Source organism: Brachyistius frenatus, unplaced genomic scaffold, assembly GCF_029030835.1.
Source record: "Brachyistius frenatus isolate BFR_SWC_R1_liver_20210118 unplaced genomic scaffold, ASM2903083v1 Contig_18, whole genome shotgun sequence".
NCBI classification, from domain to species: Eukaryota; Metazoa; Chordata; class Actinopteri; family Embiotocidae; genus Brachyistius; species Brachyistius frenatus.
The window spans coordinates 4,621,610-4,649,264 of NW_027210617.1; the positions used below are offsets into that span (position 1 = coordinate 4,621,610).

General features: G+C 41.2%; 1 protein-coding gene across 1 annotated transcript in view; it reads left to right on the forward strand.

Moving 5' to 3' along the window:
* The window catches only part of sema6bb (sema domain, transmembrane domain (TM), and cytoplasmic domain, (semaphorin) 6Bb), a 120,915-nt gene that overhangs the window by 51,372 nt on the left and 41,888 nt on the right, over positions 1–27,655 (forward strand). Inside the window, exons 2-10 of the mRNA XM_069695008.1 lie at positions 2,489–2,616; positions 4,135–4,249; positions 10,814–10,874; positions 11,004–11,066; positions 22,198–22,296; positions 23,883–23,973; positions 24,532–24,651; positions 25,343–25,431; positions 26,313–26,530. Coding sequence (XP_069551109.1) covers positions 2,508–2,616; positions 4,135–4,249; positions 10,814–10,874; positions 11,004–11,066; positions 22,198–22,296; positions 23,883–23,973; positions 24,532–24,651; positions 25,343–25,431; positions 26,313–26,530 — 965 coding nt within the window. The 5' untranslated portion in view covers positions 2,489–2,507. The remainder of the gene's footprint in view (positions 1–2,488; positions 2,617–4,134; positions 4,250–10,813; positions 10,875–11,003; positions 11,067–22,197; positions 22,297–23,882; positions 23,974–24,531; positions 24,652–25,342; positions 25,432–26,312; positions 26,531–27,655) is intronic.

Genomic DNA, 27,655 nt, shown 5'->3' on the forward strand with positions numbered 1-27,655 from the left:
AGTACAGTTTTTAACATTTAGTTTAAAACCCATGGAGCCCACACATTGTGCCAACTTCAATGTGACTTTAGTGACATCTATTGCCATTTCCATTTCGAACACGGATCGCTGTTGCACCCTGGGGTTGAATATTTTGAATTAGTGTCTCCTCCAAATGGCAAAATGTATATGGGACTTGCAGTGTGCTCCGCTAAATGATAATGGCAAACTACTGTACAGCTTGTACCATGCAGCGATGCCTCTGAATGGACTCGGCTGTAGCCATTTGTCATAATTACAGAGATGCTTTGGCTCAGAACCATTACACAACACACAGACACAGACACACACACACACACACACACACACACACACACACACACACACACACACACACACACACACACACACACACACACACACACACACACACACACACACACACACACACACACTGGGTTTAATGCTTGTGTATCTACTTATTCGGCTGTCCCATGAAATTGTATAGCCCAGGGTGTCTAATTATACTAATCGAATGCGTACCGCCTGACATTTATTCATACATTATTAATAGCAGAAACAATAGAATCTCTGATTGGATATACTGGCTTCCTGACTTCTCATCTTCTCTCTCTGTTTCTTACTCTTTCTCACTTATCTCTCACTCAATCTCCCTCTGTACCGCATGACCTCCTTTCTTCCTTTCTTCCCTCCGTGACTCTTTCCCCTTCACCTCCTGTAATTTTGCTTGTGGGTGTTGAGTAATTAGCATGCCGCCCACTTTTATTCTGATGTCAGGGCAGGGAAATTTGAGAAATTTCCCATAAAGATTATGGGTCCTGATAAGGTTTTGTCTGGGACACCATTAAAGCGATAGACTGCACAAAGGCTGTTTGTGTTGTGTTGTGTTGTGTGTGTGTGTGTGTGTGTGTGTGTGTGGGGGGGGGTATAGCGGGAAAGGATGAAAATGACTGCAGGAAAGAAGCTCGTTCAGTGTAACGACTATGCAGTGCTGTATGTCACCGTTCTCTTTTATTACCTAAAACATTAACATGAAACAAATGTAAATTAATTTACTGAATTACTAAATTATTAGAAAATCCTGTGACAAACCTTCCCAGAAGAGTGAGGCTGTTAGAGTAGTATATTCATTTCCATGGTTATGAACAAGAGATTTAAGCATAAATAGTCATTTTCAGGTTTCCACATACTTTTGGACCTGCAGTGTGGGTGATTTAATATTTTTTCCATCTTATTTTATTGTAGTATAAAGTATATTGTACTTTTATGATTTTGTTTATTAAAACTACTTAATAATTTATAGTTTATTTTAACTTTTTTTTAACTTAGTTATTTAACCTTAAGGATCAATACAGTACAAAATGCAATTGTCCCTAGTAAAGCTCTGAAAAGGGAGAGTGAGTCAGAGAGCGATAACGACTGACACCGAAAGGGCAAATCATACCGAACACTTGTTGCGTCATTTTACGCTTTGTGTATCTGTAACCACGGTAAAATACTGAGGCATTTTGCATAAAGAAATCCAGCCTTGACTATTCAAATTTGAGATGTTGCAATTGTGCACGACTGTGAGAAATGTTTTGTCTTTGTACTGATGGGGATGGAAGGCTTCTACACCAGATTTTCAAAGCAAATTACTGAGATAAGATAAGTGGGGAGTTATGGGGTTTTGTAAATTACAGTGTGCCACATGCATGCAATTTCTATGAAATGACAATTTTATGCCGGTTAAGTATAGAGAGGGAAAACTTGATAGCTAAATACAGATGAGTCAGGGTTTATAGAAATAACAAGGACCTGTTCGCACAAACGCAGAGGTTGTGACTGGCCTGTCATGCTGTCTGAGGTTTGTGGCTTAAATCAGTCGCAATTCTGAGAGCTTTTCCCTTAAGAGGCGGAGTGCTGGAGTCATTTTGTAGATGGGTTGTGTAGGGGAACTTCATTTGGGTGTCACTTGTATTTCCTCATGAATTACATCCTTGCATGTGCCTCAGTAACGCCCGATGGAAAATACCGTCAGAGGTGATTTGCATTGCTGGAATTTAATTTAAGTAAACCACCACTTCGCTCCCTCTCAGTCTCTGTTTCATTCATGTACAGGACACATTCTGCCCTCTGGTCTTACCCAAGATGTCCCCCGTGTCCTTTTCTCTATTGTCTCTTTCTGATTGGTTTTAGATGTGTCATAGTGGTGTGATGTTTGATGTGGTGATGCCATAGTGATCTGGCTGCATTCAGAGTTGACTGGGCACTTCTCCCGCAGTGGATGATTTAATCCCTCACTTCGAGCAGCTATTTATCTCCCTCTACATCAGGGCAAAGAGAAAGAGAAGCTGTGGGAATTGAAAGAGCTTCAGTGGAGAAAACCAACCTGCCAGTTAGTTAGTTAGCCAGTCAGTGATTGACTGAGTGAATGTGTCTCTGTCTGTTTGTGTACGGAGTCTCACAGCTCACTCCTTTTCTATCTTTATCTTTTATGTTTCCACAGACTCCACAGTTGTATTGCTATGGCAGCCGTGGCCACTCCCTCCTTCTTCCTGCTGTGTTGGCTGCTCCGCACGGCGAGCCCGGCATTCCCAGAGGAGCCAGGGCCCCTCAACTTCATCCCCACTGAAGGTAATGACCATCTGACTTTTTCGCCCTATAGCCTCCTACTTTCTTACGTTCCTCTCACCCGGGCCATGATGTGTGAAGTGTTGGGTCGTTGCCAAACACGCATGGTGATGAATCATGGGTACAGAGGAGACGCCGGATCATCGTGTGGCCTGCAGAGGTCAGACAGTTTCTCACACAAAGGGTGTTGACTGGTGTCCAGGCCAGGAAGTGTGGGGTCGCACTCAGGAATGAGACCAAAACGCAGGAAGGGGCTCTTGCATTCATGACCCCCCCCCCCCCCCGCACACACACACACACACACACACACACACACACACACACACACACACACACACACACACACACACACACACACACACACACACACACACACACGCTCAGAGACGCAGCTCCTCGAACACTCAGACTTGCCGTCTCCATATCAGCTTGGCAGTCTCCGGCTCAGCACAGACCTTGATTGATTGGAATTCAATAATATTGACTGATGGTTTCCCAGCTAAGCCCAAACCCTTCTTTCAGTATCAATACCACACAGTAGAGTGCAGAGTTTGTCAAACTAGTGAGAGCTACGCTGGCTCGGTTGCCTCAAGTCTTAGACTCAAGAGCTGTAGTTTATAGAAGGTAGAAGTTATTCAGAAGGCTGAAGGGACAGACAAGATAAATAGAGGGATGTGTGCAGAGAAAAGTGAATGATAAAGACAGAAAAGAGTAGGTCTCAGCACAGAAGGATGCAGACACTACTTACGGCATGTGGAAATAAAGAGGGAGAAGACAAAATATTGAGCCAAAAAGAAAGAAAAAAAAAAAAAGTTGAATATTGGATGGAATATAAAGAAATAATGATGGCGGAGTGGAGAGCAGATGAGAGGATATCAGATACAAATGCTCTCCTTCACCTCAAGTCAAGGTCAAAGACAGATAGCCATACTGCTTCTCCACAGTAATCATCTTATTTGTATGTAACTTTTATTTCTGCTTCTCTTTTCACTTTCATTTTTCTCTGTATTTTTGCACATCTGTGGCACAACATGATCAAAAGTGTTCTTTCTTTTCATCACTTTTATCTTTGATTTCTCCCTGATGTACAGCACACATTGTCCACATTTTTCTTATTTATTTTTTACCTTTTTTGATGTTTGCGTCTCTACCTTTTGAATTATCTGCATCAGTTGGCGGAACATGTGTTGTCAAACTTGTCAGCAAGAAGGCAGCATGTAAATGAACAATTCATCAAAAGTGAATCTCAGACTTGTGAATGTAACGACATGTGAGGTGTGGTTCAGACATCTTTCATTTTCAGATTATTTGTTTGTGCTCCCCGCCGTGTCTCGGTGTGCTGCTCTTTCAAATGCAGATCTCAAACATGTCTACACTTCACCTTGAAAACCTGTTACCACTGCTCAACTGTCAAAACAAACTAACACAAAAGCCACTTTTATGCTGACTATTTTTTTTGTCAAAGATGGATGTCAGTTTAAGCTCATCTGTTGTGTGTTTCTGTCTCTCATTCACCCGCAGTGGTGAGAAGGTACCCTGTGTTTCTGGGCCGACCGCACAGAACATGGCTGAGACAAGAGCCTCTGCACGTCCAGAGGATCCTCCAAGTCAATCGGACGCTCTACATTGGAGCCAGGTACAACATATGCCAGCTGCACTGCACTGACATGTTAATGTACAAATCCACAATTCATTTAAAGCTATAAGCTTTGAGAAATCTGGGACCTGTGACATACTGTATGTCTTCATTTGCTTGCACACACCCACACCCACACACACACACACACACACACACACACACACACACACACACACACACACACACACACACACACACACACACACACACACACACACACACACACACACACACACACACACACACACACACACACACGCACAATGAAGCTCTCTTGGAGCAATTTTCAGCTCTAACACCTGTCAGATTGTCTGTTACCGCTACAGTTGTGTGAGTAACATTAATCACTTTCATTGGACATTATTTTAGGAGTGTCTAAGTTATTGCTAATGCTAGCATTCATCTCAAAGGAAATGTGCGTGAGCACAGCTGAGGCTAAAGTACACCCAGATGTGTCATCAACACAAAAACAAGGCAATAATTTTCCAGCCGTGAAAAACTACACCACACAGTCTAGGTTGAGCTGCTTATGGGTCCTGTTTGGACCATTAGCGTCTCCTTAGTGTACTGTGCCTCTTAAGTTTTGGGAGGTGAGTGTCTGACTGACACAGACGAAGGTGTCAGAAGGTTAGTTTTTGATAGCCTCGCACTGTCTACTTTTACGTCAGAGGAATGTAAACAGTGAAGAACGACACGACACAATTCCAAAACTAACAAATCGTTCTTCAGCAAAAAGAAAAATTCATCAACCTGATGATTTATTCTTTCACGTCTGTCGGTGTGAGAATTTGTGATTAGAAAAATGTAAAACTTTATAATATAAGTATCATCAACGTTTGACCAAAATAAGACATTTCATCTGAACATTCATGCAAAATGCATAAGAATCTCTTCAAAATAAGTTACTACACAAAATTATTCTATATTACAGTTCTGCAACTGTTACCTGCCTCCATCAAGACCTACACCAACTCTTTTCATCATCCAGAGAAATACGAGTACAGCTCAATGCCAGTGTAATTATTAGACAACAGGTGTCATTTTTAGTCATTATGAGATGTGTCAATTTGTAAAAACTCATAAACCAAAGTTTTCTAACCCACAGTCATTGTCTTTTCGATACCATTGCAATTACAGTTTGCATGGTAAAAACAAATTAGCAGGGAGCAAAAATGCTAGCAGTTGTCATCCTTCAATGACTCTTGCCCCGTAAAGCGGGTGCGTGTGGATAACGTAGGGGCACCAAACTTAATTTACTAATAAGAGTGTAAAAGTTGTCTTGCCCAAACAGAAACATCAAAAAGTAACCAATGACCTGTGACGGTGAACTATCCTTTAAATGTTAAAACAAAGAAATTAAGAGGCATTTCAATTGTGTTACTCGACAAATGTTACATAATCTGGATAATCATGTTTTTATAAATTGCAAATACTGCATAGTGCAGAGGCTTGGCCAGTTTTTTTTGTAAAAGATCTGGTGCAGTAGTTACATTTGAAGGCTGATTTTTGGTTTGGCAAATGTTACATCAAGTGAAGAATGTTCTGGTTTGGTCTCCATGTGATGATGGTCCCCATATGTCTGTCAGTCTGATGAATGTGTTGATAATGGACAGACAGTAGCTCCGGTGGTCTGCAGGGCCGGACAAGGATGGTCTACTCAGCTGCACCGTGATCTACACTGTACAGCTACATCTGCTGCTCCCCAGAGCCTTTCAGGAGCCGACCCGAAACAGGCCGAGCTAACAAAAAACACGCACCTCAAAATTTACTGCCCATGTTCTCCAAAATGAATTTAGCTTGAAACATGCTAAAAAAAAAGAAAGACAGAGGCACAGTTCATTTCCACATATGGGGCTGGTTATTTGCTGCAGTGGAAGTCCCAAAGAAGATTGAAGCGGTTTCCAATAAGAGACGCCACCGTGGTTCAGGAAATGACCCAGTCTCTGGCCTCCAGCTGGTCTAACTTCACCACTGAAACTCGGTAGTAAATATATCAAACTGTGTAACATGGTTCCAGCCATTCTGTCTGCACGGAGAGGGTCTATACGGACACAAATGCACGCAGCCTAATAATAAAAAACTGCTCACAGACAACAGCAGCTACTGTAGTCTGAAGGTCTCCTCTAAAACATAACCAGAGTCATGAAACACTTTAAAATCGTTCATTTCAATTTACAGCTGCAGAAGGTTTTACTGAATAGGAGAAGTAATCCAATACGAATGTCTCAGCCAACCGGACAACAATGAAACACAAGACTAACAGGAAGAAACAGCAACAGCGGCAAGGGGTTTAAGGCCAGAGAAAGACAGTTTCAGTAGGATATTTATATATTTTGTGTAAGGAGCTAATAGTGATTGTGGCTTGAAAGAAAAAGATCCATCCCCATGCAGGGGTGGGCCGGAGAGACAGCCCAGCTGGGAGGCAGAGTTTTAAAATGTACGATGTATAAATAAGTACCTGTGGTGGCAGGTATGACTGCCAAAAGCTCCCACAGAGTGCATGGCCTGATAAGACGCCTCACTCATCCACAAATCCTGTCACCATTAGCATAGCTGCTCCTCAGACTGCAAGCATTGCTAAATCCCTGCCCCAAGCACGTGCTGAGAGCAGCCACCTCTCCCTGTCCTCTTTCCATTCCTGCTAAATGAAAGTAAACTATGTATTTTTGGCTGGTGTCAGGTGGAGTAAGCGCATTGCTATGTTAAGCCCCATTTCATTGCTATTAAGATGAGCAGCTGCGGATCCTGTGGTCTTCAGCCCTCGGCCAGATCCAAAATTCTAATCCACACAAATATAAACCAATTGGAGAGTGTTTACCAATTGACAATATGAGTGAAGGAACGAAGCCATCGCTTGGATAACTTTTCCAGTTGGTGGATGTTTTTGCCCTCACAGTCGGTGAGTGTTTGTGTATGTTTTCACATTTTCCATTAGCTGGAGAGTGAAGGTGTGCTGACTTGCTGCCAGACGCTGACCTCCAAGGTCCACAGGGATCAAGGGGAGGTCACAGTAAGGTCAAATGCCTCATGGCAGACAGGCAGGGAGAAGTTCAGTTGTGTCAAAAACTGTGAGGCTCGAGAGTCACAGCTGTCAGTCTACTGAGTGAAGTTTAGCATGCAGACGAGGGAAAGTGTGTCAGGAGAGACAAACACACAAGTCAGGACACCCACATTGACACATATAGTAGACGCTGATTCCACACTAGACTAGTGCTATAAAGTATAACCTGCACTCTGTACTAATCATCACTGTCCTGACAGCGTGCAATAAATTTCTGTTCCAAAGATGAATGTATCAGTGAAAAGCTATCACTTTTAGTTTTTAGTTTTCACCAGGGCTGAAATCAATTATTATTTTCAGCGGCATTTTAAAATACCTGACCTAAAAATATTCAGCTTACTGTCATTGAAAACCGACAAAACTCCATCTACTTATGAGAACTTTTGAATTGTGGCTATTTTTGTCTTCAAAATTAAGTTTTGAATTACAATAATCAAAGTAGTTCCTCATTATTTTTTCTATCAATCAACTTGTCAATTATCAACTCATTGCTTCATCTCTATACTTAGCAAAACAAATCTTAAGAAAAATAAACTGATATTTTACCATGGGCAGTTTTATTTATTTGTGTTTCTGTCACGTTGTGGCACATATCCTTCATTTTCCATCACCCTTACAGAAAAAAGATCACATGAATTTTACATGTGCAAAGACTCGTGGTTTTGGAAGATTTTCATCTGTGTTATGTGAAGATCATGTAGTTTCCCATGTCAAAACTTTTCCAAATATTTTTCCTATGTTATCATATGTTGCAACATGTGGCACAAGTGTCATACATGTAATCACGTGTCCCATGTGGAAACATGGGAAACTTGTGTAAATCAATTTTAGGATTAAAAAAATTCTGAATATGCTTAGTTTTGTCGTTATTTAGTTTTACATCTGATGCAGGGAAACCCAGCATGGGCAATGCTTGGAAATGTAGGATTTTATAGTCCTACGTTACATTTATTGTCTCACATTACAGTGTGAATTTTTTTCCATTATTTAGTTGTCTATCTTTTTCTTGTTTGTGGTTTAACTCCTTTTTTCATTGACTGTTGAAGTATACAGATATTATTTTTTACTTTAAGTTGAAGGTCTGTAAAGGTTTCAAGATGTTACTCTCTTAATGTACTTATAGTGCCAATAGTGAGCAGTAGCTGTACCTGCTTTGCAGTTTTGAAAGCACTAAAGATTCACTTTTTAGATTCAATGTGTAATATTCACATGCACCCAGGAACATGCAAACTCTCTCCCACAGGGCATTCTCACTGGGTAACTGGGTGGTCAGTCTCATTCAGTGGCATGGCTGCACTGGATTTGCAAGCTCAGAGAGGCTCAGCGCTGCTCACACTAAACCACAGTGCTGCAGCGAGCAAGGAAAAGACAAGGGCAACTGAGAAATATAGAAAAACTTGGAGGCTTAAGAGGTCTTTACCTTGAGTTTGCTGTTCTTTTGTAAGGCAAAAGGAGAAAGTTAACAAGCTAGTCAGGTAAGAAATGCAGGGAATTTTGACAGTTTCTCTTGAGCCTCTGTTGACTTTGTATTAACCAGGTCAAAAGGGTCAGAGGCATTTATGAAATGAGAACTCAGGCACGCACACATTATACACACACAGACGAGGTCGAAAAAGGGAGTGAAATCTGAGACTTGATTTGTAGTTCTAGGACAAAATATTTGCCAATCAGTTGAGGCGATCCTGCGACATAAAGAATCTTTGCACAGTTCACGTTTGTCCTGTTTTTGAATTTTTAGCACGCTCGTAATCCGAACCCTCTGCCACATGCAGTACACATTGAATTCAGTAACACACATCTAAACAAAGAAAAACATACAGGCCACAGGCTTTGCATCATTCAAACAACCTGGAGCAGACGGGAGAAGAGATGGAGAAAGAACGCGAAGCAGCAGCATAAATAATTCCCCCTCCTCTGCACTATCAGAGGCAACAGTGCTGGCTGGCAGCCCCTCTGACTAGGAGGCCTGTTGCTATATGCATTATGTTAATGCTGAGACAATGCTGAAGCAGCCTGGATGAGATTATGCCTCACACTCTGGCCCACTCCGCTGTTTTGAGAATACTTAAACTTTGACCTGCTAAGTAGCAGTGCATCAAGCCAGTGTTTGGTGATTTTGCACTTCTTTGCCACTTAGCCATTCTGCTGCTCCTCAAAGCCGAGCGAGAGTGGGATTCTTCTAACATACCAGGATAAGTCATTTAGGAGAGGAGTAACCTGATGAGCTCTTGGCCTGCCTGTACTCTCATCAAGCACACATTGTCACAGCTCTCTATTTCAGAAAATTTAGATGCAAACGCACGCTCAGGTGGTATGAATACATGAGCAAGCACATATATAGGGATGCACACAGGATCCACATAGGCCCGCCATCAGTCAAAGATAAATGCAAACCCAGAGGGAACATGTAGCACAGATGAGAGGCAGAGGTGGATCAGAGATGGGATCGATACTGCAGCACTAACATGGCTATGGCAGATTTACAGATTAGTCCATTCAGAGCATGGCCCTTTGCTCAGATGAAGCCCACGCTTCAGATCCATCCCAGCAGATACCAAGCCTTTGATCAATATACAGACGTCAGCTGCTAGCTGCCTAGCCCAACTCCAGTTTAGTAGGCAGTTTTCACAGGCGCATCCAAGGTTACTGCAGAATTATCAGGAGATTACGAGTGCGAGAAAGCAGCGGTTGGAATATCATGAATACCAGAATAAAACAGAATACCATACATGTATTCTGTTTTGGACCACGTGTAGGCAGCATGTGGGGGCATGAAAACATATGTGTAACAACTTGATTAAATCATCCATTAATTCAATTTCAGGCTTTTGAGTAAAAATGATAAGCCAAATTCGGAGCTTAGCGAAACATTCCATGCAGCAAGTCAAGTTTAATGAGGGGAGGTAAAAGGTGAGGGCGATATGAAGCGCCGTTATGCAGTCGAGTACCATTTGTCAAATACAGTGGGTACGGAAAGTATTCAGACCCCTTTACATTTTTCACTCTTTGTTTCATTGCAGCCATTTGCTAAAATCAAAAAAGTTTATTTTATTTCTCATTAATGTACACTCAGCACCCCATCTTGACAGAAAAAAACAGAAATGTAGAAATTTGTGCAAATTTAAGAAGTGGAAGACATTGTAAAGCACACATGTGAATATTTGCTAGTCTGATCAACTAAAGGTGTATGCATTACATAGCTGGATGTGCTGTGCAGATTATACACAAGGTAAAGAATTATTTAGTAGCAGCAGCACATAGATTCAGTTCACCGCGGAAATGTTCATGCTCAGAGTTTGTATTAGGTCTGAGGCCTGGATATTGTCCAAAAAGCTTTGCATTGACATGCACTGTCCTGAGCTAGCAATAATATAGAGTTGTACTCCTGCATAGGAACTGATATTCATGGTTTGCTCAATGCGGTGTCTGGTATAAAGCTTTGGATAGTGCTGTGTTGGCTAACTGCAGCTCTCTCTCTTTCACTCTCTTTCTCTGTCCAGGGATGACCTTTTCCGTGTGGAATTGGATATTGTTGCAGGAGATGAGATGTTTTACAGCAAGGTAAGGCCCTTCTGGACAGACACCCATAACATTTACAGCTTTTAGGCAGACGTAACACTTGGAAAATGTAATTTTCTATGACAGAGAAATGCTAACCAACAGGAATTGTCTGTATTATTTCACGTATAGAAAAGAACATGGGAGTCAAACAAGAATGACATCAGGATCTGCAGGATGAAGGGCAAACATGAGGTGAGACAGTGTGTCAGTTTCTTCGTCTTTCTCAACACATATTCTCCAAGTCTCTCTCTCAAATAAACATGTTCTTTTGTGCCACATCCAGCAGATACAGAGCAACATTAACGTTCATTTAAAGTCATGCTAGTGCTTGTGGGTTAACATAATGGAGTCTGATTATTCTATGTCCAGTATTCATTCTTCTTTAGCTCACATTTTGACCAAGTCCTGAGGAAAATATCTCTCTTGAGGTGCTAAATGCTCCTCTATGTTCACCAGCTTGTCACTAACTCAGTCTGTCTGTTGTTTGTTGCTGAGTACAGAAGGTTTCTTACATGTTTTTGTGCTGAAAACAGATGCCTGCTGTGTCAGAAAACAATGCTGAAGAGAGCAGTGTCACTGAACCACAGCAGTGAAGAAAACCAAAACTGTCCACTGAAAGACAATTTAAAGCTCAGTGGAGCCAAGCGATCAGTGTTTGATGGTTTGTCAGTAGAGGAGCTCTTTTACATAAAAGCAGCCATTTGACACATTGTTAATGTAAAATAGTTTGATTACAGCAGCTTTATAGACATCAAAACATCCCTTTTACTAACTTAGGACAAGTTTTAGCACATAAAATCGGTTATTGGCCCGTATGAATATTGATGAAAAGTTCAAACTATAAATAATAACACGTTCTGGCTGAAAAGTAGTTTTGAAAAACCATTTACAGAAAAAAAAAACATGCAAGTTTTAACAATTTAATGATTTAGAAGAAACTGAGAACCATTTCACTTTGCATTTTCTTAACTGTTTTTCTTCACTTTCATTTCTCTCGGCTATATATCATCTAATTTCATCATTTGCATTTGCTTTGAATTGGAGTGAACAGTGTCTTTTGCAACACGTTTTGATGCACACGGCAAAAAAATCGGGACAAAAACTGGTTTCGTTTAATCAGCTTCTTCAAAATCTGGTTGGTAAAACTTAAAACATATATATGGTATGTGGATGATGAAAACCTGTTAAAAAATTATGATTAAAGACTTTTCCATACACTATTTCTTTCTCTTTCTTTCTCTTTCTCTTTCTATCTATCTATCTATCTATCTATCTATCTATCTATCTATCTATCTATCTATCTATCTATCTATCTATCTATCTATCTATCTATCTATCTATCTATCTATCTATCTGTCTGTCTGTCTGTCTGTCTGTCTGTCTGTCTGTCTGTCTGTCTGTCTGTCTGTCTGTCTGTCTGTCTGTCTGTCTGCCTGCCTGCCTGCCTGCCTGCCTGCCTGCCTGCCTGCCTGCCTGCCTGCCTGCCTGCCTGCCTGCCTGCCTGCCTGCCTATCTATCTATCTATCTATCTATCTATCTATCTATCTATCTATCTATCTATCTATCTATCTATCTATCTATCTATCTATCTATCTATCTATCTATCTATCTATCTATCTATCTATCTATCTATCTATCTATCTATCTATCTATCTATCTATCTATCTATCTATCTATCTATCTCTAATCTCTCTCTCTCTCTCTCACACACACACACACACACACAACTTGCGACACATTATTGTCCCTACTCATCCAACCCATCACTCACACACACATACACACATTGAACAGAAGAGCAGAGCCACTCCTACCAATATAAAACTTGTTCCGCAATCACGAGTCTGGACTGCGGTGTGTGCCCTTAGAAAATGCAGGTGGGTGTCAGGAAACTGAGGCGGCGAGGAAGAGATGGGGTGAAATGTCCCAGTAGCTGCCATCAGCCCACGCTTGAACACCTCTTATATCTCCAACACACACACATTCCTAGCTGCAGTCTGCCACACATAAACAAGCACGTATTCAGTGTTTCTGTGTGTGTGGGTGTGTGCAGCGGTGGTGGTTGTGGTTGATGGGGGAAACATGGACTCTGTCCCCTCCAGGCATTGAAAAAAATGACTTATTTAACAGTGAGAGAACACCTGACATTAAATCTGTGTGAGACAGTGCCAGACAGAAACACAATGCTGAATAGAGGGACAGAGACAAAAAGTGTAGCAAAGAGGAGGGGGGGGGGGGGTCCCTGTTGGCCAGCCCAGAGGAGAGCCATGGGGCTGACTGAGATATGAAAGGTCTTCTTGCCCCTAATGGCTGTGCTGCGTGGTAATGCTGTGAGTCACACGGCAATGTGAGGAAGATAAGAACACTGCCAGGTGCTCTCAGTCAGCTCTCTGGGCTCAGGCGCATTTGAATGGATGTGATTGTGTGTGTCTATGCACGTACACTCTCCACCACACGCACTCACTCACCAGAGTATTACTGATAATCCATGTTTTTTTTGGTGTAAATATTCGCTGTAAAAATATAACTGAAAATGCAGCTCTTTTCGCTCTAAGATACACCCAGGAAAAGAGTTGGAACTACACACATCTAACAGTACAATGTAAACAAAAAACAAAAGTTTAATTAACCTCTCTCTTATACAAGGTCAACAAAAAGAAAGTTTATTTCCAGACAAAGTTTATAATCAGTTTCTCACCCCAAAAAATTATTTAATGAATTTCTTTTATCAAATAATTTATTTACAATAGTTATGAGTAGTATATACTTTTAATTTATTGTGAAATTTGAAACCGCCTTCATTTTCACCCATGTTGACGCTCACAGTATTTTTCAGCACTACCATCTGTGGATAACAAGAGTAGTGTGAAACCCTTTGGAGGAGTGTGTGTGGCATCACTCGTGTGCTCATGTGCATCCTTGTGTTCAGACCAAAAATAAGGGACCCACAAATTGATGCTTTGCTCCATAGCAGCAATAAAAGACAAAGAGAGCTTCATAACGATAGAATCACAACAGCTATACAGTGCATTTGATCAACACTCAATTCAGAGACCATTTACAGATAAAATAACTCCATTAATATTAGTGCTGAGTAATACTCAAATATCATTATATATTCAAACTAATAATTTGATATAACTTTCTTTACCTGGGTTGATGGCTATCGATGCTTATGGAAAGACATCTTAAAAAAAAATGACATGAATTTCACGTGTTTAAAAACTCATGTGACCCCATAAAAATGTGATTGGTCACGTGAAACATGTATTTTGTCCATATGATTTTGGAACATTTTCATGTTGTAATGTGTGAAGCCCATGTAGATTCCCAAGTGAAAACTTTGATTTTCCTCATGTTATCATATGTTGCAACGTGTGGAAAACATGGGAAACTCATGTGGGTTTTTTTTTTTTTGTAAGGGCCTTTTAAAAATCATCTGTCACGTGAACACACACGTGGATTCACTATTCATTTTACTGCACTGAACCCCCCCCCCCACCCATGATTAAGAACTACAAATCCCACATGAACTTGCATGTCAAAACACAGGTGGGCTCTATTTGATGTCATCATACATTTTGTTAATCCCTCTGGTCAAATATTCATCCTGATGAAGCTTGGCTTAGACCTACAATAAGTGTATATGTGTGTGTGTGTGTGTGTGTGTGTGTGTGTGTGTGTGTGTGTGTGTGTGTGTGTGTGTGTGTGTGTGTGTGTGTGTGTGTGTGTGTGTGTGTGTGTGTGTGTGTGTGTATTTCGCTTCTTCATATTTGATTATTTGGTCTTCTAACACTGCAGAATGGTGCTGTAAATTTTTAGACTCAAACTAAGCTGTAATTTCACCATTGAGCTCTGCAGATGCCATAATGGAAACTATATTTTAATGTCATGATTAGTGACCGACACAAATTTTATATCACAACATCAATATTATCTAGATATACAGTATTATCCTACTGCAGTGTTAGCTGAAGGGCTTTTGCACCTGATTTCATCAGACCACTGCAGCTGCTGTTTTTATTACCACCTCTTGCTGTCTTGATCCTCGTGTCGGAGGTCGACTTACGTTCCGGGAATATAAAAAAATATATATAATTTTCTCCAATAATGCTTCACACATGAACACGATGCAACATGGAGGTTCTTATACACATGTAGGGAAGAACATGAAGGGTTTTCCAACCCTTACATACATTATACAGTCCACTATATATCCATACTTATTCATGATTTTAAGTGTCTGTTTTTTAATCTTTTCTCTCTTTGTTTCTCTCCTACACATACATGAAAGCAATTAAAAAGAAAATCTCCACAAACACATGTCAGGCAGTTGTTTCCTGTGTGCCTCCCTCATCCTCTCTCCCCTGATCCCTTTCTTCCCTCTCCTCCACTTCACCTCCTGAAAATGTCCTGTTCTGCTTGGGGGATGGTTGTGTCAGATGTGATACATTCGCCACCTCATAATTGGTTTTGTAATTAAATGTTTCTGCTTGGTTGACCACAAAGGACATAGTATTCTCCCTAATTAGGCTGAAAATTCAATATCCTAATTCTTTCGCCTTTTCTCTTCCCCTGTGTTGACCAAACGATCATCGATGAATGCAACAGTCAGCCTTGTTGTCACTCCCTCTGCATATTCCTGTCGTATTTTCCTTTGTCCTTTGCTTTCCGCTGTCTCCTTATCTCCCCTATATTTGCCCTTTTGATTGTCTCTTGCTGTCATTTCCTCCCCTTATTCCACTCTTACCTTTCTCTTCTTATGAAAGCATGAGATAGCAAGAGATAGCGGGCCAGATGTTTCCCATAGGTGGCTCAGTGCCAACACATCTGGCCATGGCAGCGTGGCAGGCACACGCAAACAAAGGCAGGTCCGTATAGAATGCTTTTGAAGAGCGCTTGGGCATCGTTACAAGCGGCACTTAGCGAGATTGTTTGATCAATATTGCGTTGAGCGTGCTCTCAGAGGAGCTCTGGGTTTTCAATCGTCCAATCCAAATGCCTCTTCTGGATTGGACAATCAAAGAGGATTTGGCTTCTTTGCCCATTTTTTGGGCTGCTAAATTAGTGCATTTCAAATACCACACGTGGAGTCACTTTCATACCTTGTAGTTATGGTTCTTTAGTTTTTTTTTAATCTCAACAATGCTACGTGTGTAGAGGAACATTTTTCCGCTCTTTGATTCTATACGTCATTCTACACGTATCTTTCATACTAGACCCGTCTATTTTTCTTGTCTTCAGACAGTACTATTTTTTAGACGATCATGAAACTCCCATCTTGGTGTTGAGGTGCGATTACCAAAAGCATCAAATGTGGAGAAAAGAACACAAACAAAACAACGTTTCATATTTCTGTTCTGTGAATTACCTGCAGCTCTTTTTTTTTTTTTTTTCATTTTTTTTTTTTTCATTATTTTGGTTTATGTACAACTTGTATCCTAGGGATGGACATTTTAAGCAAAAATACTATTTGAAATTTTCTCTGAACTCTTTGATTATTAATTGACTATTCACCTTTAACTCAGGCTCAATTAATGCCATCCAACATGTAAAACAGTCGCCTTGGTCAAATCTTATGAGCAGCATGTCTTTACCTTCATCTTTAAGATGAGGGCCTGCACATCCAGCATCAACCTCACTTTGCCTGGCCATTGATTATTGATCAGTGTATGCATTGCATGATGCAAGTAATGCAAGATAACTGGGTGGTGGTAAAAACAGGGGAAATTAGAAAGAACGATAGTCACACAATGTTCGAAAATCTTGTCCCATCCCTAATTTATCCTCAGTCTTATAGTGTGCTGTAATTAAATGGGATAATATGTAGAGTTCCCCTTCACCCTTAGGAATATACACTGCAGTTACCATATATACTGTTGCACAACAAAGCACATATTTGATATCCTCATAAACTTAGTCAAAAAATATGTCCTGGGGTGGACTAAAGCCGGCCTTATTATGGCCCTCTTGTTTAAAAATATTTCCTATTTTCTCACAAGCCAGCACGGTGTCGCATTTACTTGTTACAATTTGGTTTATATGACAATTTGCTGTGGTTTTCTCAGCAGGTTGTGAGGTGAGGAGCTGTTCAGAGGTGATGCAGGTTAAGTGTTGTTGTCAATGATTGAATGGTGAGTGTGTGTGTGTGTGTGTGTGTGTGTGTGTGTGTGTGTGTGTGTGTGTGTGTGTGTGTGTGTGTGTGTGTGTGTGTGTGTGTGTGTGTGTGTGTGTGTGTGTGTGTGTGTGTGTGTGTGTCCACCAGGGAGTGGGGCTCAGCTGACCCCATGATCGGTAGGTCTTGTTGCAGGTCAGCTCCACCGCTGAGGCTGCCACATGGCTGACTGGCTGGGACAACTCTGTTTTAAAAAAAAATATTTCTCTCTCGCCTTCCCTCCTTCTCTCTTCATTTGTCCTGATATCTCTATCATCTCAGTCTTTCTCCCACTCACCCTTCCTCTTGTGTCTGTTGTTTTTTTGTGGCTTGTGGTGTGTTCAGTCAGAATTACCATCAAACAGCGAAGAAGGGTTGCAGAGGGATGCGGATTAGCTTTAACATGCTGAGTAAGACCGCAGCCCTCGGAACGGCACGTTGCTGCTAATTTGGTACCTCTGTTAATTTATCCTCCACCCACGTGCACACAGGCACACACACTTTCCTGCTGCCATGGAGAGTCACTCTGTTTTCAGTCAGAATTGTGCATCAGGGATTTTTCTGGAAATGACAGACCTGTTGTTAATGAGTTGAGAATAGGGTTCGCCAAGGCTTTGTGTCTGTGTGTATTGTGTATACAACGTGTATGTGTGTGTGTGTGTGTGTGTGTGTGTGTGTGTGTGTGTGGGAGAGTTCTGGCTCAATGGCAGCTCTTGGCAGAGCAGCGCTGTCTTCTCCTAGGTTGCTAACATCAGGGGACCAGCCAGGCATGTAATGGAAACTTTGGAGATTTAGAGGAGCAGCTTGCTAAATACGACCCCCTGATGTACTTCCTTAGATGGCTCCTATTGTGCAAACATTACTAAAGCAGGTCATCACGATAACTTATTTTATTTTATTAGACTATGAAAGATGCTGTGCTTGCTCTTAAAGCAGGAAAACGAGCAAAAGATTTTACGATTATAACCTGTTTTGTAAGACCAAACACAAGAATGCTGATGGTCGCTGGAGGTTCATTAGGTTTTGGATGAAGCATCATCATATAAAACAAGCATTGAGCTCAAGCAGAGGCCAAATAAAAAAGTTGTTTATCATCTAAGAGTAAAGATTGAATTTGGGACAATAGATAGAAAGCAGATGCAGAAGGTGGAGCCTCCTCGGCTTTAATGGTGTCTGACTGCTGCAGGTTGTTTGGAGCACGTCTGTTGTAGCAACAGAGAACTTGTTGTCGATCCTCTGACTGTGTGTGATTGCTTGCATTTATATGTCTATGAATACTTTTGGATGTGCACGTTTTCTAAGGATGATGATATCTGTGCCTGTGCTGAGAATGACTCAGCCGAGGAATGCACTTGCTCAGTCAACATCTGCTGAGTCAAAGTCGTCTGGCTAACATCTGCCTCAAGAGTGAAGGACTGATTAAGACATGCTGCCTGCTCAGTGTCTAGTTTATATAAATAAAGATTTGCATATTCAAACATGCTTACACTTGTGCACCATCCCTCCCTATCTTTCCACACTCTTTTTCTCCCCTCATTCTTCTGTAAATCTCCTTTTTCATTCACAACTACGTCCATATACGAAGGCGTGTTCTCCTCTGTAACTCATCTGTGCTGCAGATTAATTTTTCAGAGCCCCAGCAGCTCTGCCACTGTTAGTAAGAGGAGCAGGAGGAGGGGGAGGAAGAAGAGGAGGAGGAGGAGGAGGAGGGTTGCAGTCGTCTGGGTCTCGGGAAGGCTTGCCAGCCAGCACAGGTGGCGTTTTGTCTGGATTCTGCCCAGAGAGTGAGGGTGCAGAGAGAGGGGAGGAAGCAGAGGGTTAAAGAAGGGGGTATCAGGACATACAGCTTTTGGATTTATATCTAATTGTTTAATTCAGTGATTCATTGCTTGATCCTTTATAATTGGTTTGTATTTTTAACATGGAAGCCACATTAAAATCTTATTCCTGCTGACTGAATTAGGCTTTGAATAGAATAACATTTCTACCTGAGAGTGCCATATTTCCTCCTGCAGTAGTCAAATAAGGGTTAATGAAATGTATGTTTACAGCAAGGGATGGATGAATTTTGACGATGTCTTTAAAGTGCAAATGGAAATCAGTACTCAATAGCAGAAACGTTACAAAGGCTCTTAACCTTATTTTTATTCTACAGTCCTGAAATGTTTAATTTTATGTGTACAAGCACTGCCAAATTTTTTGATTTTGATTTTTTTGATTTTATACACTTTATTAATCCCCGAGGGGAAATTTTAATGAACACATGTGTGCAGTGTTTGGCTCTTCTACTTATTTACTCCCATCTTTGAGATGCTGGCAGTGGAACTGGGTTGTTATTAAGAGTGTTTCATCTGGCTTTGTGATTACAGCTCTGACCAAGCTGACAGACTGCAACCCTGCCGACAAACAGCATGCAAATGATTCTCACACATGAGCATGCATCTGTGCTGTGAAACCCAGATACACACACCAGTATATGTGCATGCACACAGTTAAACATATATTCAGTTATATGTACCATGCACACATGTGGGGGGGGGGGGGGTGACATACACACACGTATACTGTCACAGTCACGCCTCAATTTGTCACATAGTGCTGCACTGTTAGAAATGTACACCTCGCACTTGACACACCCCACGCACCCCGGCACACACACACGCACACACACACACACACACACACACACACACACACACACACACACACACACACACACACACACACACACACACACACACACACACACACACACACACACACACACACACACACACATACTGCGCACCTGCACATGAAAACACTTCCTTCTTTCCTGTTTCTTTTTTTTGCCGTTGAAAAACGAGAACCCTGCAGGGAGAAAAGTGGGAAAGCGGGGGAGAGGGGTGCAGGGTGGAGCATCTGGAATAACACTCACCCGTCTCTCATATCACTGCTTTCCATCTGATCTCTTGCACACAAACACACACACACACATGCATACTGTCATTTGGAATACCAGCTATCACCACCACTACTGCTTTCTGATGGCACTCCGTGTGTGTGTGTGTGTGTGTGTGTGTGTGTGTGTGTGTGTGTGTGTGTGTGTGTGTGTGTGTGTGTGTGTGTGTGTGTGTGTGTGTGTGTGTGTGTGTGTGTGTGTGAGAGTCAGAGCTGGTGCCATCCTGGCTGGGACTGTAGTTTTGGGAGGGGGTTTCTGGCTGCTATCGCAGTGATCTACTGTACATCACCACTCACTCTCGACACACAGGTGGCTGACTCGCTTCTGCAAACTGCTGTCAGTACCTTTTGGCTTTTAAAGAGTCAAAGGTCCTGTGCACAGCACCAATGAAGAAATACAAATTCCTGCACACAGAGTTTCACTGCTGTCTTGTTAGGTCCTATGTTTGTTTATTATCATGTCACTTTTTGGTTGCAAAGCCTTTAAGACCATGGATGTCAGGATTTCAGACAAATCTGAGAAGTGTTCAAGTATGTTATATTTCTTTATGACTTTTATTTTTGATTTCCTAAATGGTCTAAATTGAAATCATGTCTCTGCCTTTTACCACTACTAGTGCATTTTTAATACTAAAAACCTTCTATTCCTTCAGGCTTAAAAAAATCAGTAAAATTGTTCAAAGTTTAAATTAATTCAGGAAGGAAAAAAAAAAATCTTTGAACTGGTCACAGCTCATATCTACAATAAGGCCAGAATCTCAGTGGTGGTAAGAAGTTGTGCAGATACAGAATGTAGTTAAAACAAAAATCTAAAAGAAATGGAAGCTTAAAGTAATGGAGAAACTTTGAAATAGAAATCATATTTTAACGGTTATTGATAAAGGTTGCTAAAAGGATTGTACACATTTTCAATTGGATAACTAGCCATAGTAATGAGTTAAAAGTACAGTAATGGTAAAATAGTTACATAAAAATGGTGGCCACATTTTCAATTGGAACTAGATGAAAGTGCTGTTTAGATAGTGAAATAATGAGTGGAGTAAGAGCTAAACTGTAAAGTTGCCATAAAATTGCTGGGTAAAATTATAAGTCAAGGAAAATTGTTTAAATTTTTTTATTTGTATAACTGCTGCTTAGTATATAGAGAATCATATGTAATTACCTCCTTTGGTAATAAGTGCACTGCACATCACAGAAATAGCTGGAAATATGTCTTTTTATTTTTTTGAGCTTAAAAGCAATCTTCAAAGTTACAAAAAAAAATGTCTAGGTCATAAAAGTGATGTAGTTTTACAAAACATTGTCTCTGACTGCAACATAGAAAAACTTTCAAACTGTCAACTGAAAGAAGGATAATGAATAAATAGTTTGCTGGTGGCTAAATGATTAAAAATGAGCTGCAAGTAATGGATAAATGGTTGAAATAGTAAAGTAAAAGGAAGCTTTTGAAACAGGTAAGTAAAAGTTACTGGATATAATAAATATATTGAAGTAGGCAAACGTAATGAAACGACTTGTGCTAATGCTGAATTTTATGATGAACACCTGCACATCAGAGGTTGCATGTGTGAACACTCTGGCACTGTACTTCTGTCGAGGCTGGAGATTAACTTCAAAGTCATTTTTCTCAGTTTCTCTGCACCAACATTTATTACATTTTGGGACTGTGGGGCAAAAGCAGTGATTATGCGGCGCTTACACGAGTCACGACTTGTCTTTTCAAAGAATGAACGTGGAAGAATGAAACTGTGACCCGGTTTTGTTTGGCCATTAAGCCGGCTTCTTGTGGTTTGACGCCTCACGGTGGAGAAATTAGCCTTAAATCTGTTGCTTGTTTTAAAAACCTGGAGCTGGTTTGGATTACTGCCTGTCAGTCAACAGAAGTTGTGTTTGTGTGTGTGTGTGTGTGTGTGTGTGTGTGTGTGTGTGTGTGTGTGTGTGTGTGTGTGTGTGTGTGTGTGTGTGTGTGTGTGTGAAGTGGGTAGACACTTGAAGTCTCTGCAGACTACCTTCAGACTATCAATATGATTGACAGTGTTAATGGTGTGATAATTCCACACATCAGGCAACTGAAAAGCTTCATTTCACAGAGCGGTTTGGATAATCAGCATCTGAAAAACAAACCCAGTTTTCCTTTCATTTACTCCATCATTTTGACTTTCTTCTCCTCAGTATCACCCGTCCTGCATATTAAGCGCTCCTCTTTCTTTCTGCCTCTCATTTCTGCAGGATGAATGCCGCAACTTCATGAAGGTGCTTCTCAGCAGACAAGGAGGCCTGTTTCTGTGTGGGACCAATGCCTTCAACCCGCTATGTGCCAACTATACTGTAAGTAAACACTCTTGATCACACCTGCCACTACAGCTCTGCAGTCTATGTCACAGACCTGCAAGTGGTCCAACCATGCATTAATTTTCAGTGCAGGGGCTTGACGTAATTGACAAATAGCTTTATCTGTTTTTTCCAGGATAGAGATCTCGCTTCTATTGCGCAATTAGTACGTCTGTTCGGGTGAAAATGTACAGCTTGATTAGAGTTGTTTGTTCAGCACTTGAGGCGGTGTTGACTTCTTCCCCAGGAGTTATTTATCCCTGTTGTCTGGCAGCTCCAGTGCCTTGTTTTCCTGAGATACAACAGTTGTTATTTCTCGGTGGTTAAACTTTGTGGTCTGCCGAGCTTGTTTTCATTGAGAATCAGAGACGGAAAATCAAGAAGAACACAGAGGAAGAGGAGGGTATTCAAAGAGTAAGGCTGGAGTCGTGACTTGGTTTCCTGGTTCGATTTAGTTTTTCCTTTGGGTAAAGAGAGAGTAGCAGCTCCACAGATAGAGGCTAAATTTAAAAGCCAGCAGGGTTCGAGCTACAAGTGTAAGTGTTGACTGTCCTGATTCAAACAATTAGACAGTGTTTTCTGAATATTTCCCTTCTCCCTCCCAAAATACCTTTGTCAAACCCTGAAAGTTTGTATCCATCAAGCAGCAACTCACCTGAATCCTCCACCATGCTGCTAAGTGTTCTTCACTTCCCAGCCAATCCCTGTCTTACGCAATTACAGTAACAATTTCAAACTTGTGGAAGAAAAACTGCACATAAATATTAATCATCGGCTCGGCTGATTTCACATCAGTCTGCGGTGATATTAAATGAGGAATGAAGGCAGTTGAGTTGGAGAGAGAGAGAGAGAGAGAGAGAGAGAGAGAGAGAGAGAGAGAAATCCTTTCACTATCAAAGGCTTTTTCAGATAAATGTTATTTTCAGTCTCACATTTCAAACAGCGTAACAGTGGAACAGTGAGATGTGCACAGCCCATTATCTGTCATCCATTAATGACATTCTACAACAGTGTGTAACACACCTGTCTATGCCTGATGGGCTACCTGTTTCTCTGGGGACTAGTTAGTGATGCTAGCTACTGCTTTATTTATAGCTGTGTTTTAATGAAATGACATCTATAAATTATTTCATTTTCAACTGTGTCTGAGAATTAAAGTGCTGAAACTCTGCTGTTCTCTTGAAATAGTTGCTTGTGGCTACCCTGTTGTGTGTTTGGGTGGTTGACAGAGAGAGAAGCAGAGATTTCACCACATGTTTGGGTGTAAATATGAGCTGCAAACTTGGGTGAATTATTAACGTGACTTCACGCGTTGGTATGGATCCCTGTGTGTGTGTGTGTGTGTGTGTGTGTGTGTGTGTGTGTGTGTGTGTGTTTGTCATATTTATGCATGAGAATGTGACTCTCTTGTTGTTTGCTGCTGTGCCTAATTGCCACCATTAAATCATCAGTTTGCACTTATGGTAACGCTCCGTAATTGCCATTCTCTCGTGGCTTGTTTTCATGATGCTGCTGTGGATGCATTTATATTTTTTGCTGATTGATGCATGCATCTGTGTGTTTACGTGTGTGTGATTTCACAGGGAGACACTCTAGAGATGATAGGAGACACGGTCAGTGGGATGGCGAGATGCCCCTATGACCCCAAACACGCAAATGTAGCTCTGTTTGCAGGTAAGGCTGGCCTTTTGTTTTCTCCTCACCGGCACTCGGATCGTGCAGAACTGTGACTCAATGCGCTGCCACACAGCAATGAAGAATGAATGGAAACTCTGAAATATCCTTGTTCCTCCATGAAAAGATGTTTTTAATCCCTTAAAATACTCTAAGCTCAACAAAACACCATATGTGAATTTTCAAATTCATCCCGTTTTATTCAACTCCCTTGTTTACTTCATCAGATTTAAACACTTCGGTAATAATCAAATCAACAGTTTTCTGTGGCTGAAACTGGGGAGCCGTTACTGTTTAGCCATCAGCCCCTTATCTGATATTAACTGGCAGTAAAAAAAAAAAAAAAAAAAAAAAAAACTGGGGCGGGGGTAGGGGGTTTGTGTGGGAGTGTTGCAAAACTGCAATTATCTTACTACAATTACATTGTTGACTGCTCAGTCAAATCATGTTTATGATTCAGGTCTTTGGAGAACTCTGACTTCATTGTTTGCAGTTATGTTGTTGCTTCGGCAGGCCGTCCAACTCACCAATGTTTGTGTGTGTGTGTGTTTGTGTCAGAAGGGAATCTGTTTACGGCCACTGTGACAGACTTCCTGGCCATTGATGCAGTGATCTATCGCAGCCTCGGGGACAGTCCTGCTCTGCGCACTGTCAAGCATGACTCCAAGTGGTTCAGAGGTACCTACAGACACGTGTGTGTGTGTGTGTGTGTGTGTGTGTGTGTGTGTGTGTGTGTGTGTGTGTGTGTGTGTGTGTGTGTGTGTGTGTGTGTGTGTGTGTGTGTGTGTGTGTGTGTGTGTGTGTGTCACTGTGTAATTAAGTGTAGCTACGTCAGAGCAGTTTTATCAAGCACGTCTTCTATTCAGCATAATGCCTGCTGCTGATGTCCTCACAGTCTGATGGTTTGAGCGCGTGCTTCCACATTACTTAGCAGCATGCCGGATCAATACATGTGTCAGTAGTAGAGGTCTGAGTCAGCAGCCGGCTCAGAGCTCCACGTTCAGGTCGCCGGGACACGAAGCTGTCAGACTTACTGCTCTTTGACATGACCGTCCTCATCATGGTCAAACTTAATGCTGACACAGGTTGTCGAACGTCCTGTCTGTAATAGTGCCTAAATATAAAGCATGAAACTCGTTTCTCAGGGAGTCATAATGCGCTTATTGTTTGCTGTGAAATCCCTTTTCACCATGTAATGAAATTAAGCATGGCTTGTGCCTCTTCCTCCCTGCCCTCGTGCTACTTGGGTGTTCTGGGAATTAACACCCAGTGTAATGATGCATTGGTAAATGCTGTTTGCTGTATGCTTTCATGTGGTCCATCTATATAATCTTTCTTCCTCTAACTTTTTTTCTGTCTTACAACACAGAGCCATATTTTGTCAGCGCTGTTGAGTGGGGACCGCACATCTACTTCTTCTTCAGAGAGATAGCCATGGAGTTCAATTACTTGGAGAAGGTATAGAAGTCATTCCAATGGAAATATCAAATTCTCCTTTCCTTCTGAACTCTCAGTATTCACACAAGAGGGCTGCTGGTCCATTCACCTTTTTAAAAGGACTGCAGATGAATGTGTAAATTTGTCGTTATAATACAACCATGAAAGGAGGCGCTGTTCTAATACCGCCATACTATATATATATATATATATATATATATATACTGTTATTATTTTCATGTCAGTATCACCTCTTTTCCCACAGTTACAGTGACCTTTTATCCTTCTATTTGTTTGTATGCATATCTAATCCAACAAATGACGGTCTGACCAAACAGCTCATGTCTGTATTAACCTGAGAAAACATTTTATTTTTTATTTTTATTGCAACTCTGTATATTTCCTGTCCTTACTGGAGGTGAGGTCCAGCTTTATTAAATAATAGCCGCACCAAGAAACCTGCTCTTTTAATAAATTAGCAGTTCACACTTGGGGAGAAGTGGTTTCACAAGGTCTCTGGCTTTGACATGTTTACTGAGAGCAGAGTAAATGGATCGTTAAACAGCATCACTATTGTGTGTTCAAAGTAGCAATGTTGAGATGCCGTGACATTTTCATGAATAATTGATATTGAATTTACCATTATAAAACAATGATCTGTCAAAACAGGGTTTCCACATAGCAAACAGCATGCAAATGACTCTTTAGAAATCGCCTTGGAGTTGAAAGGAGCTTTTAAGTATGCCTTTTTTGAAGATCAATCCCAAACCTCATGAGATATTATCTAACTCCACAGCTTATCATTGCAGTAATATGTGGGCAATAAGTCAGTATATTGCAGATGTGTATTACACAGGCATTATTTACACTTACATCTGCATCTCTGCCTGACTACTCCCAAGGTGGTGGTGTCACGTGTGGCCCGAGTGTGCAAACGCGATCAGGGCGGTTCCCAGCGCGTCCTGGAGAAGCAGTGGACGTCCTTTCTGAAGGCTCGCCTGAACTGCTCCGTGCCCGGCGATTCCCACTTCTATTTTAACCTGCTCCACTCCACCAGCCCCATCATCAGGATGCACGGCAGGGACATCATCCTGGGGGTGTTCTCCACACCGGCCAACAGGTACAACAGAAACGCACAAGTATGGCTTTCTCTCTCTCTGCCATGTGTGCGCACAAGGACACTTAAGATCATTGATTACAAGGCTTTTCATCAGTTTCCCCCCACAGCCTTGTCACATGAATTCACGTACCCTTTCATCAACACCCCCATCTATTTCAAACATTTCTCAGTCATCATTAATTATAGATTTTAACCATAAATTACTTTTCCATCACAGTTTTGTATTACATAATAGTGTATGTCATCATTTAACAATTAGTTTAAGATAACTGTATCAATTTATCTGAACACTAGCTAATACTGTAATTTGCATGCATTTCTCAACATGGGATATTCATGTTTTCCTTCTGGCTCAATCTGGAGATCTTAAAAAAACAAAAAAACAAACATCAAATTGCATTTTTTTTTATTGTTTTCAAATTACTACTCTTCACATTACTGCTAATATTTCCACATACCCCTAAACAACGGCAGCCCTGGTTGGGAATCACCTCGGTAGATCACTGAACCTGTCTGACTTCAAATGTGTTTTTTGTGTGTTGCTTATTTGTGGGTGTGCACATGTGTGACTTTGAGGGCTGAAGTGAAGACATTTCAGCGCTGTCCCAGAGAGAGAAGAGTATTAATTCAGTGTTTTGGAACAAATACACATACTTTGAAACACATTTCGACATCTTTCCCATGGAGACTGAGATAGACAATCGAGTGTAATCGCACTGACATGACTCACCTTGAAAATTTAGTGGACCACCGTAGTTTGTTCTTTCGCCTTCCTGTGAAGTCTTAAAGAGCAAAGTTTCCCACAAGCCAAGCAGAGAAAAGCAGAAAGATGAAAGTGGCTGTTGAGGTCAAGATTGTGGGGTACAGGGTAATTTAAGACACATGGGACACTTTCTTTGAGGACAAAAGGGTGATTTGTTGAAAGACAAGATTAAATTGAAAAAAGGTGAGAAACAAGAGGAGAGGAGAGGAGAGGGGAGGAGAGGGGAGGAGAGGGGAGGAGAGGGGGATGGGACTTGGTATATGGGGGATTATTGTGTATTTGCAGAGCCGAAGACAACACAAACAGTAAACCAGAGACCAACAACAGAGAAAAGAAGGGAATGTAACAAATATATTTATGTA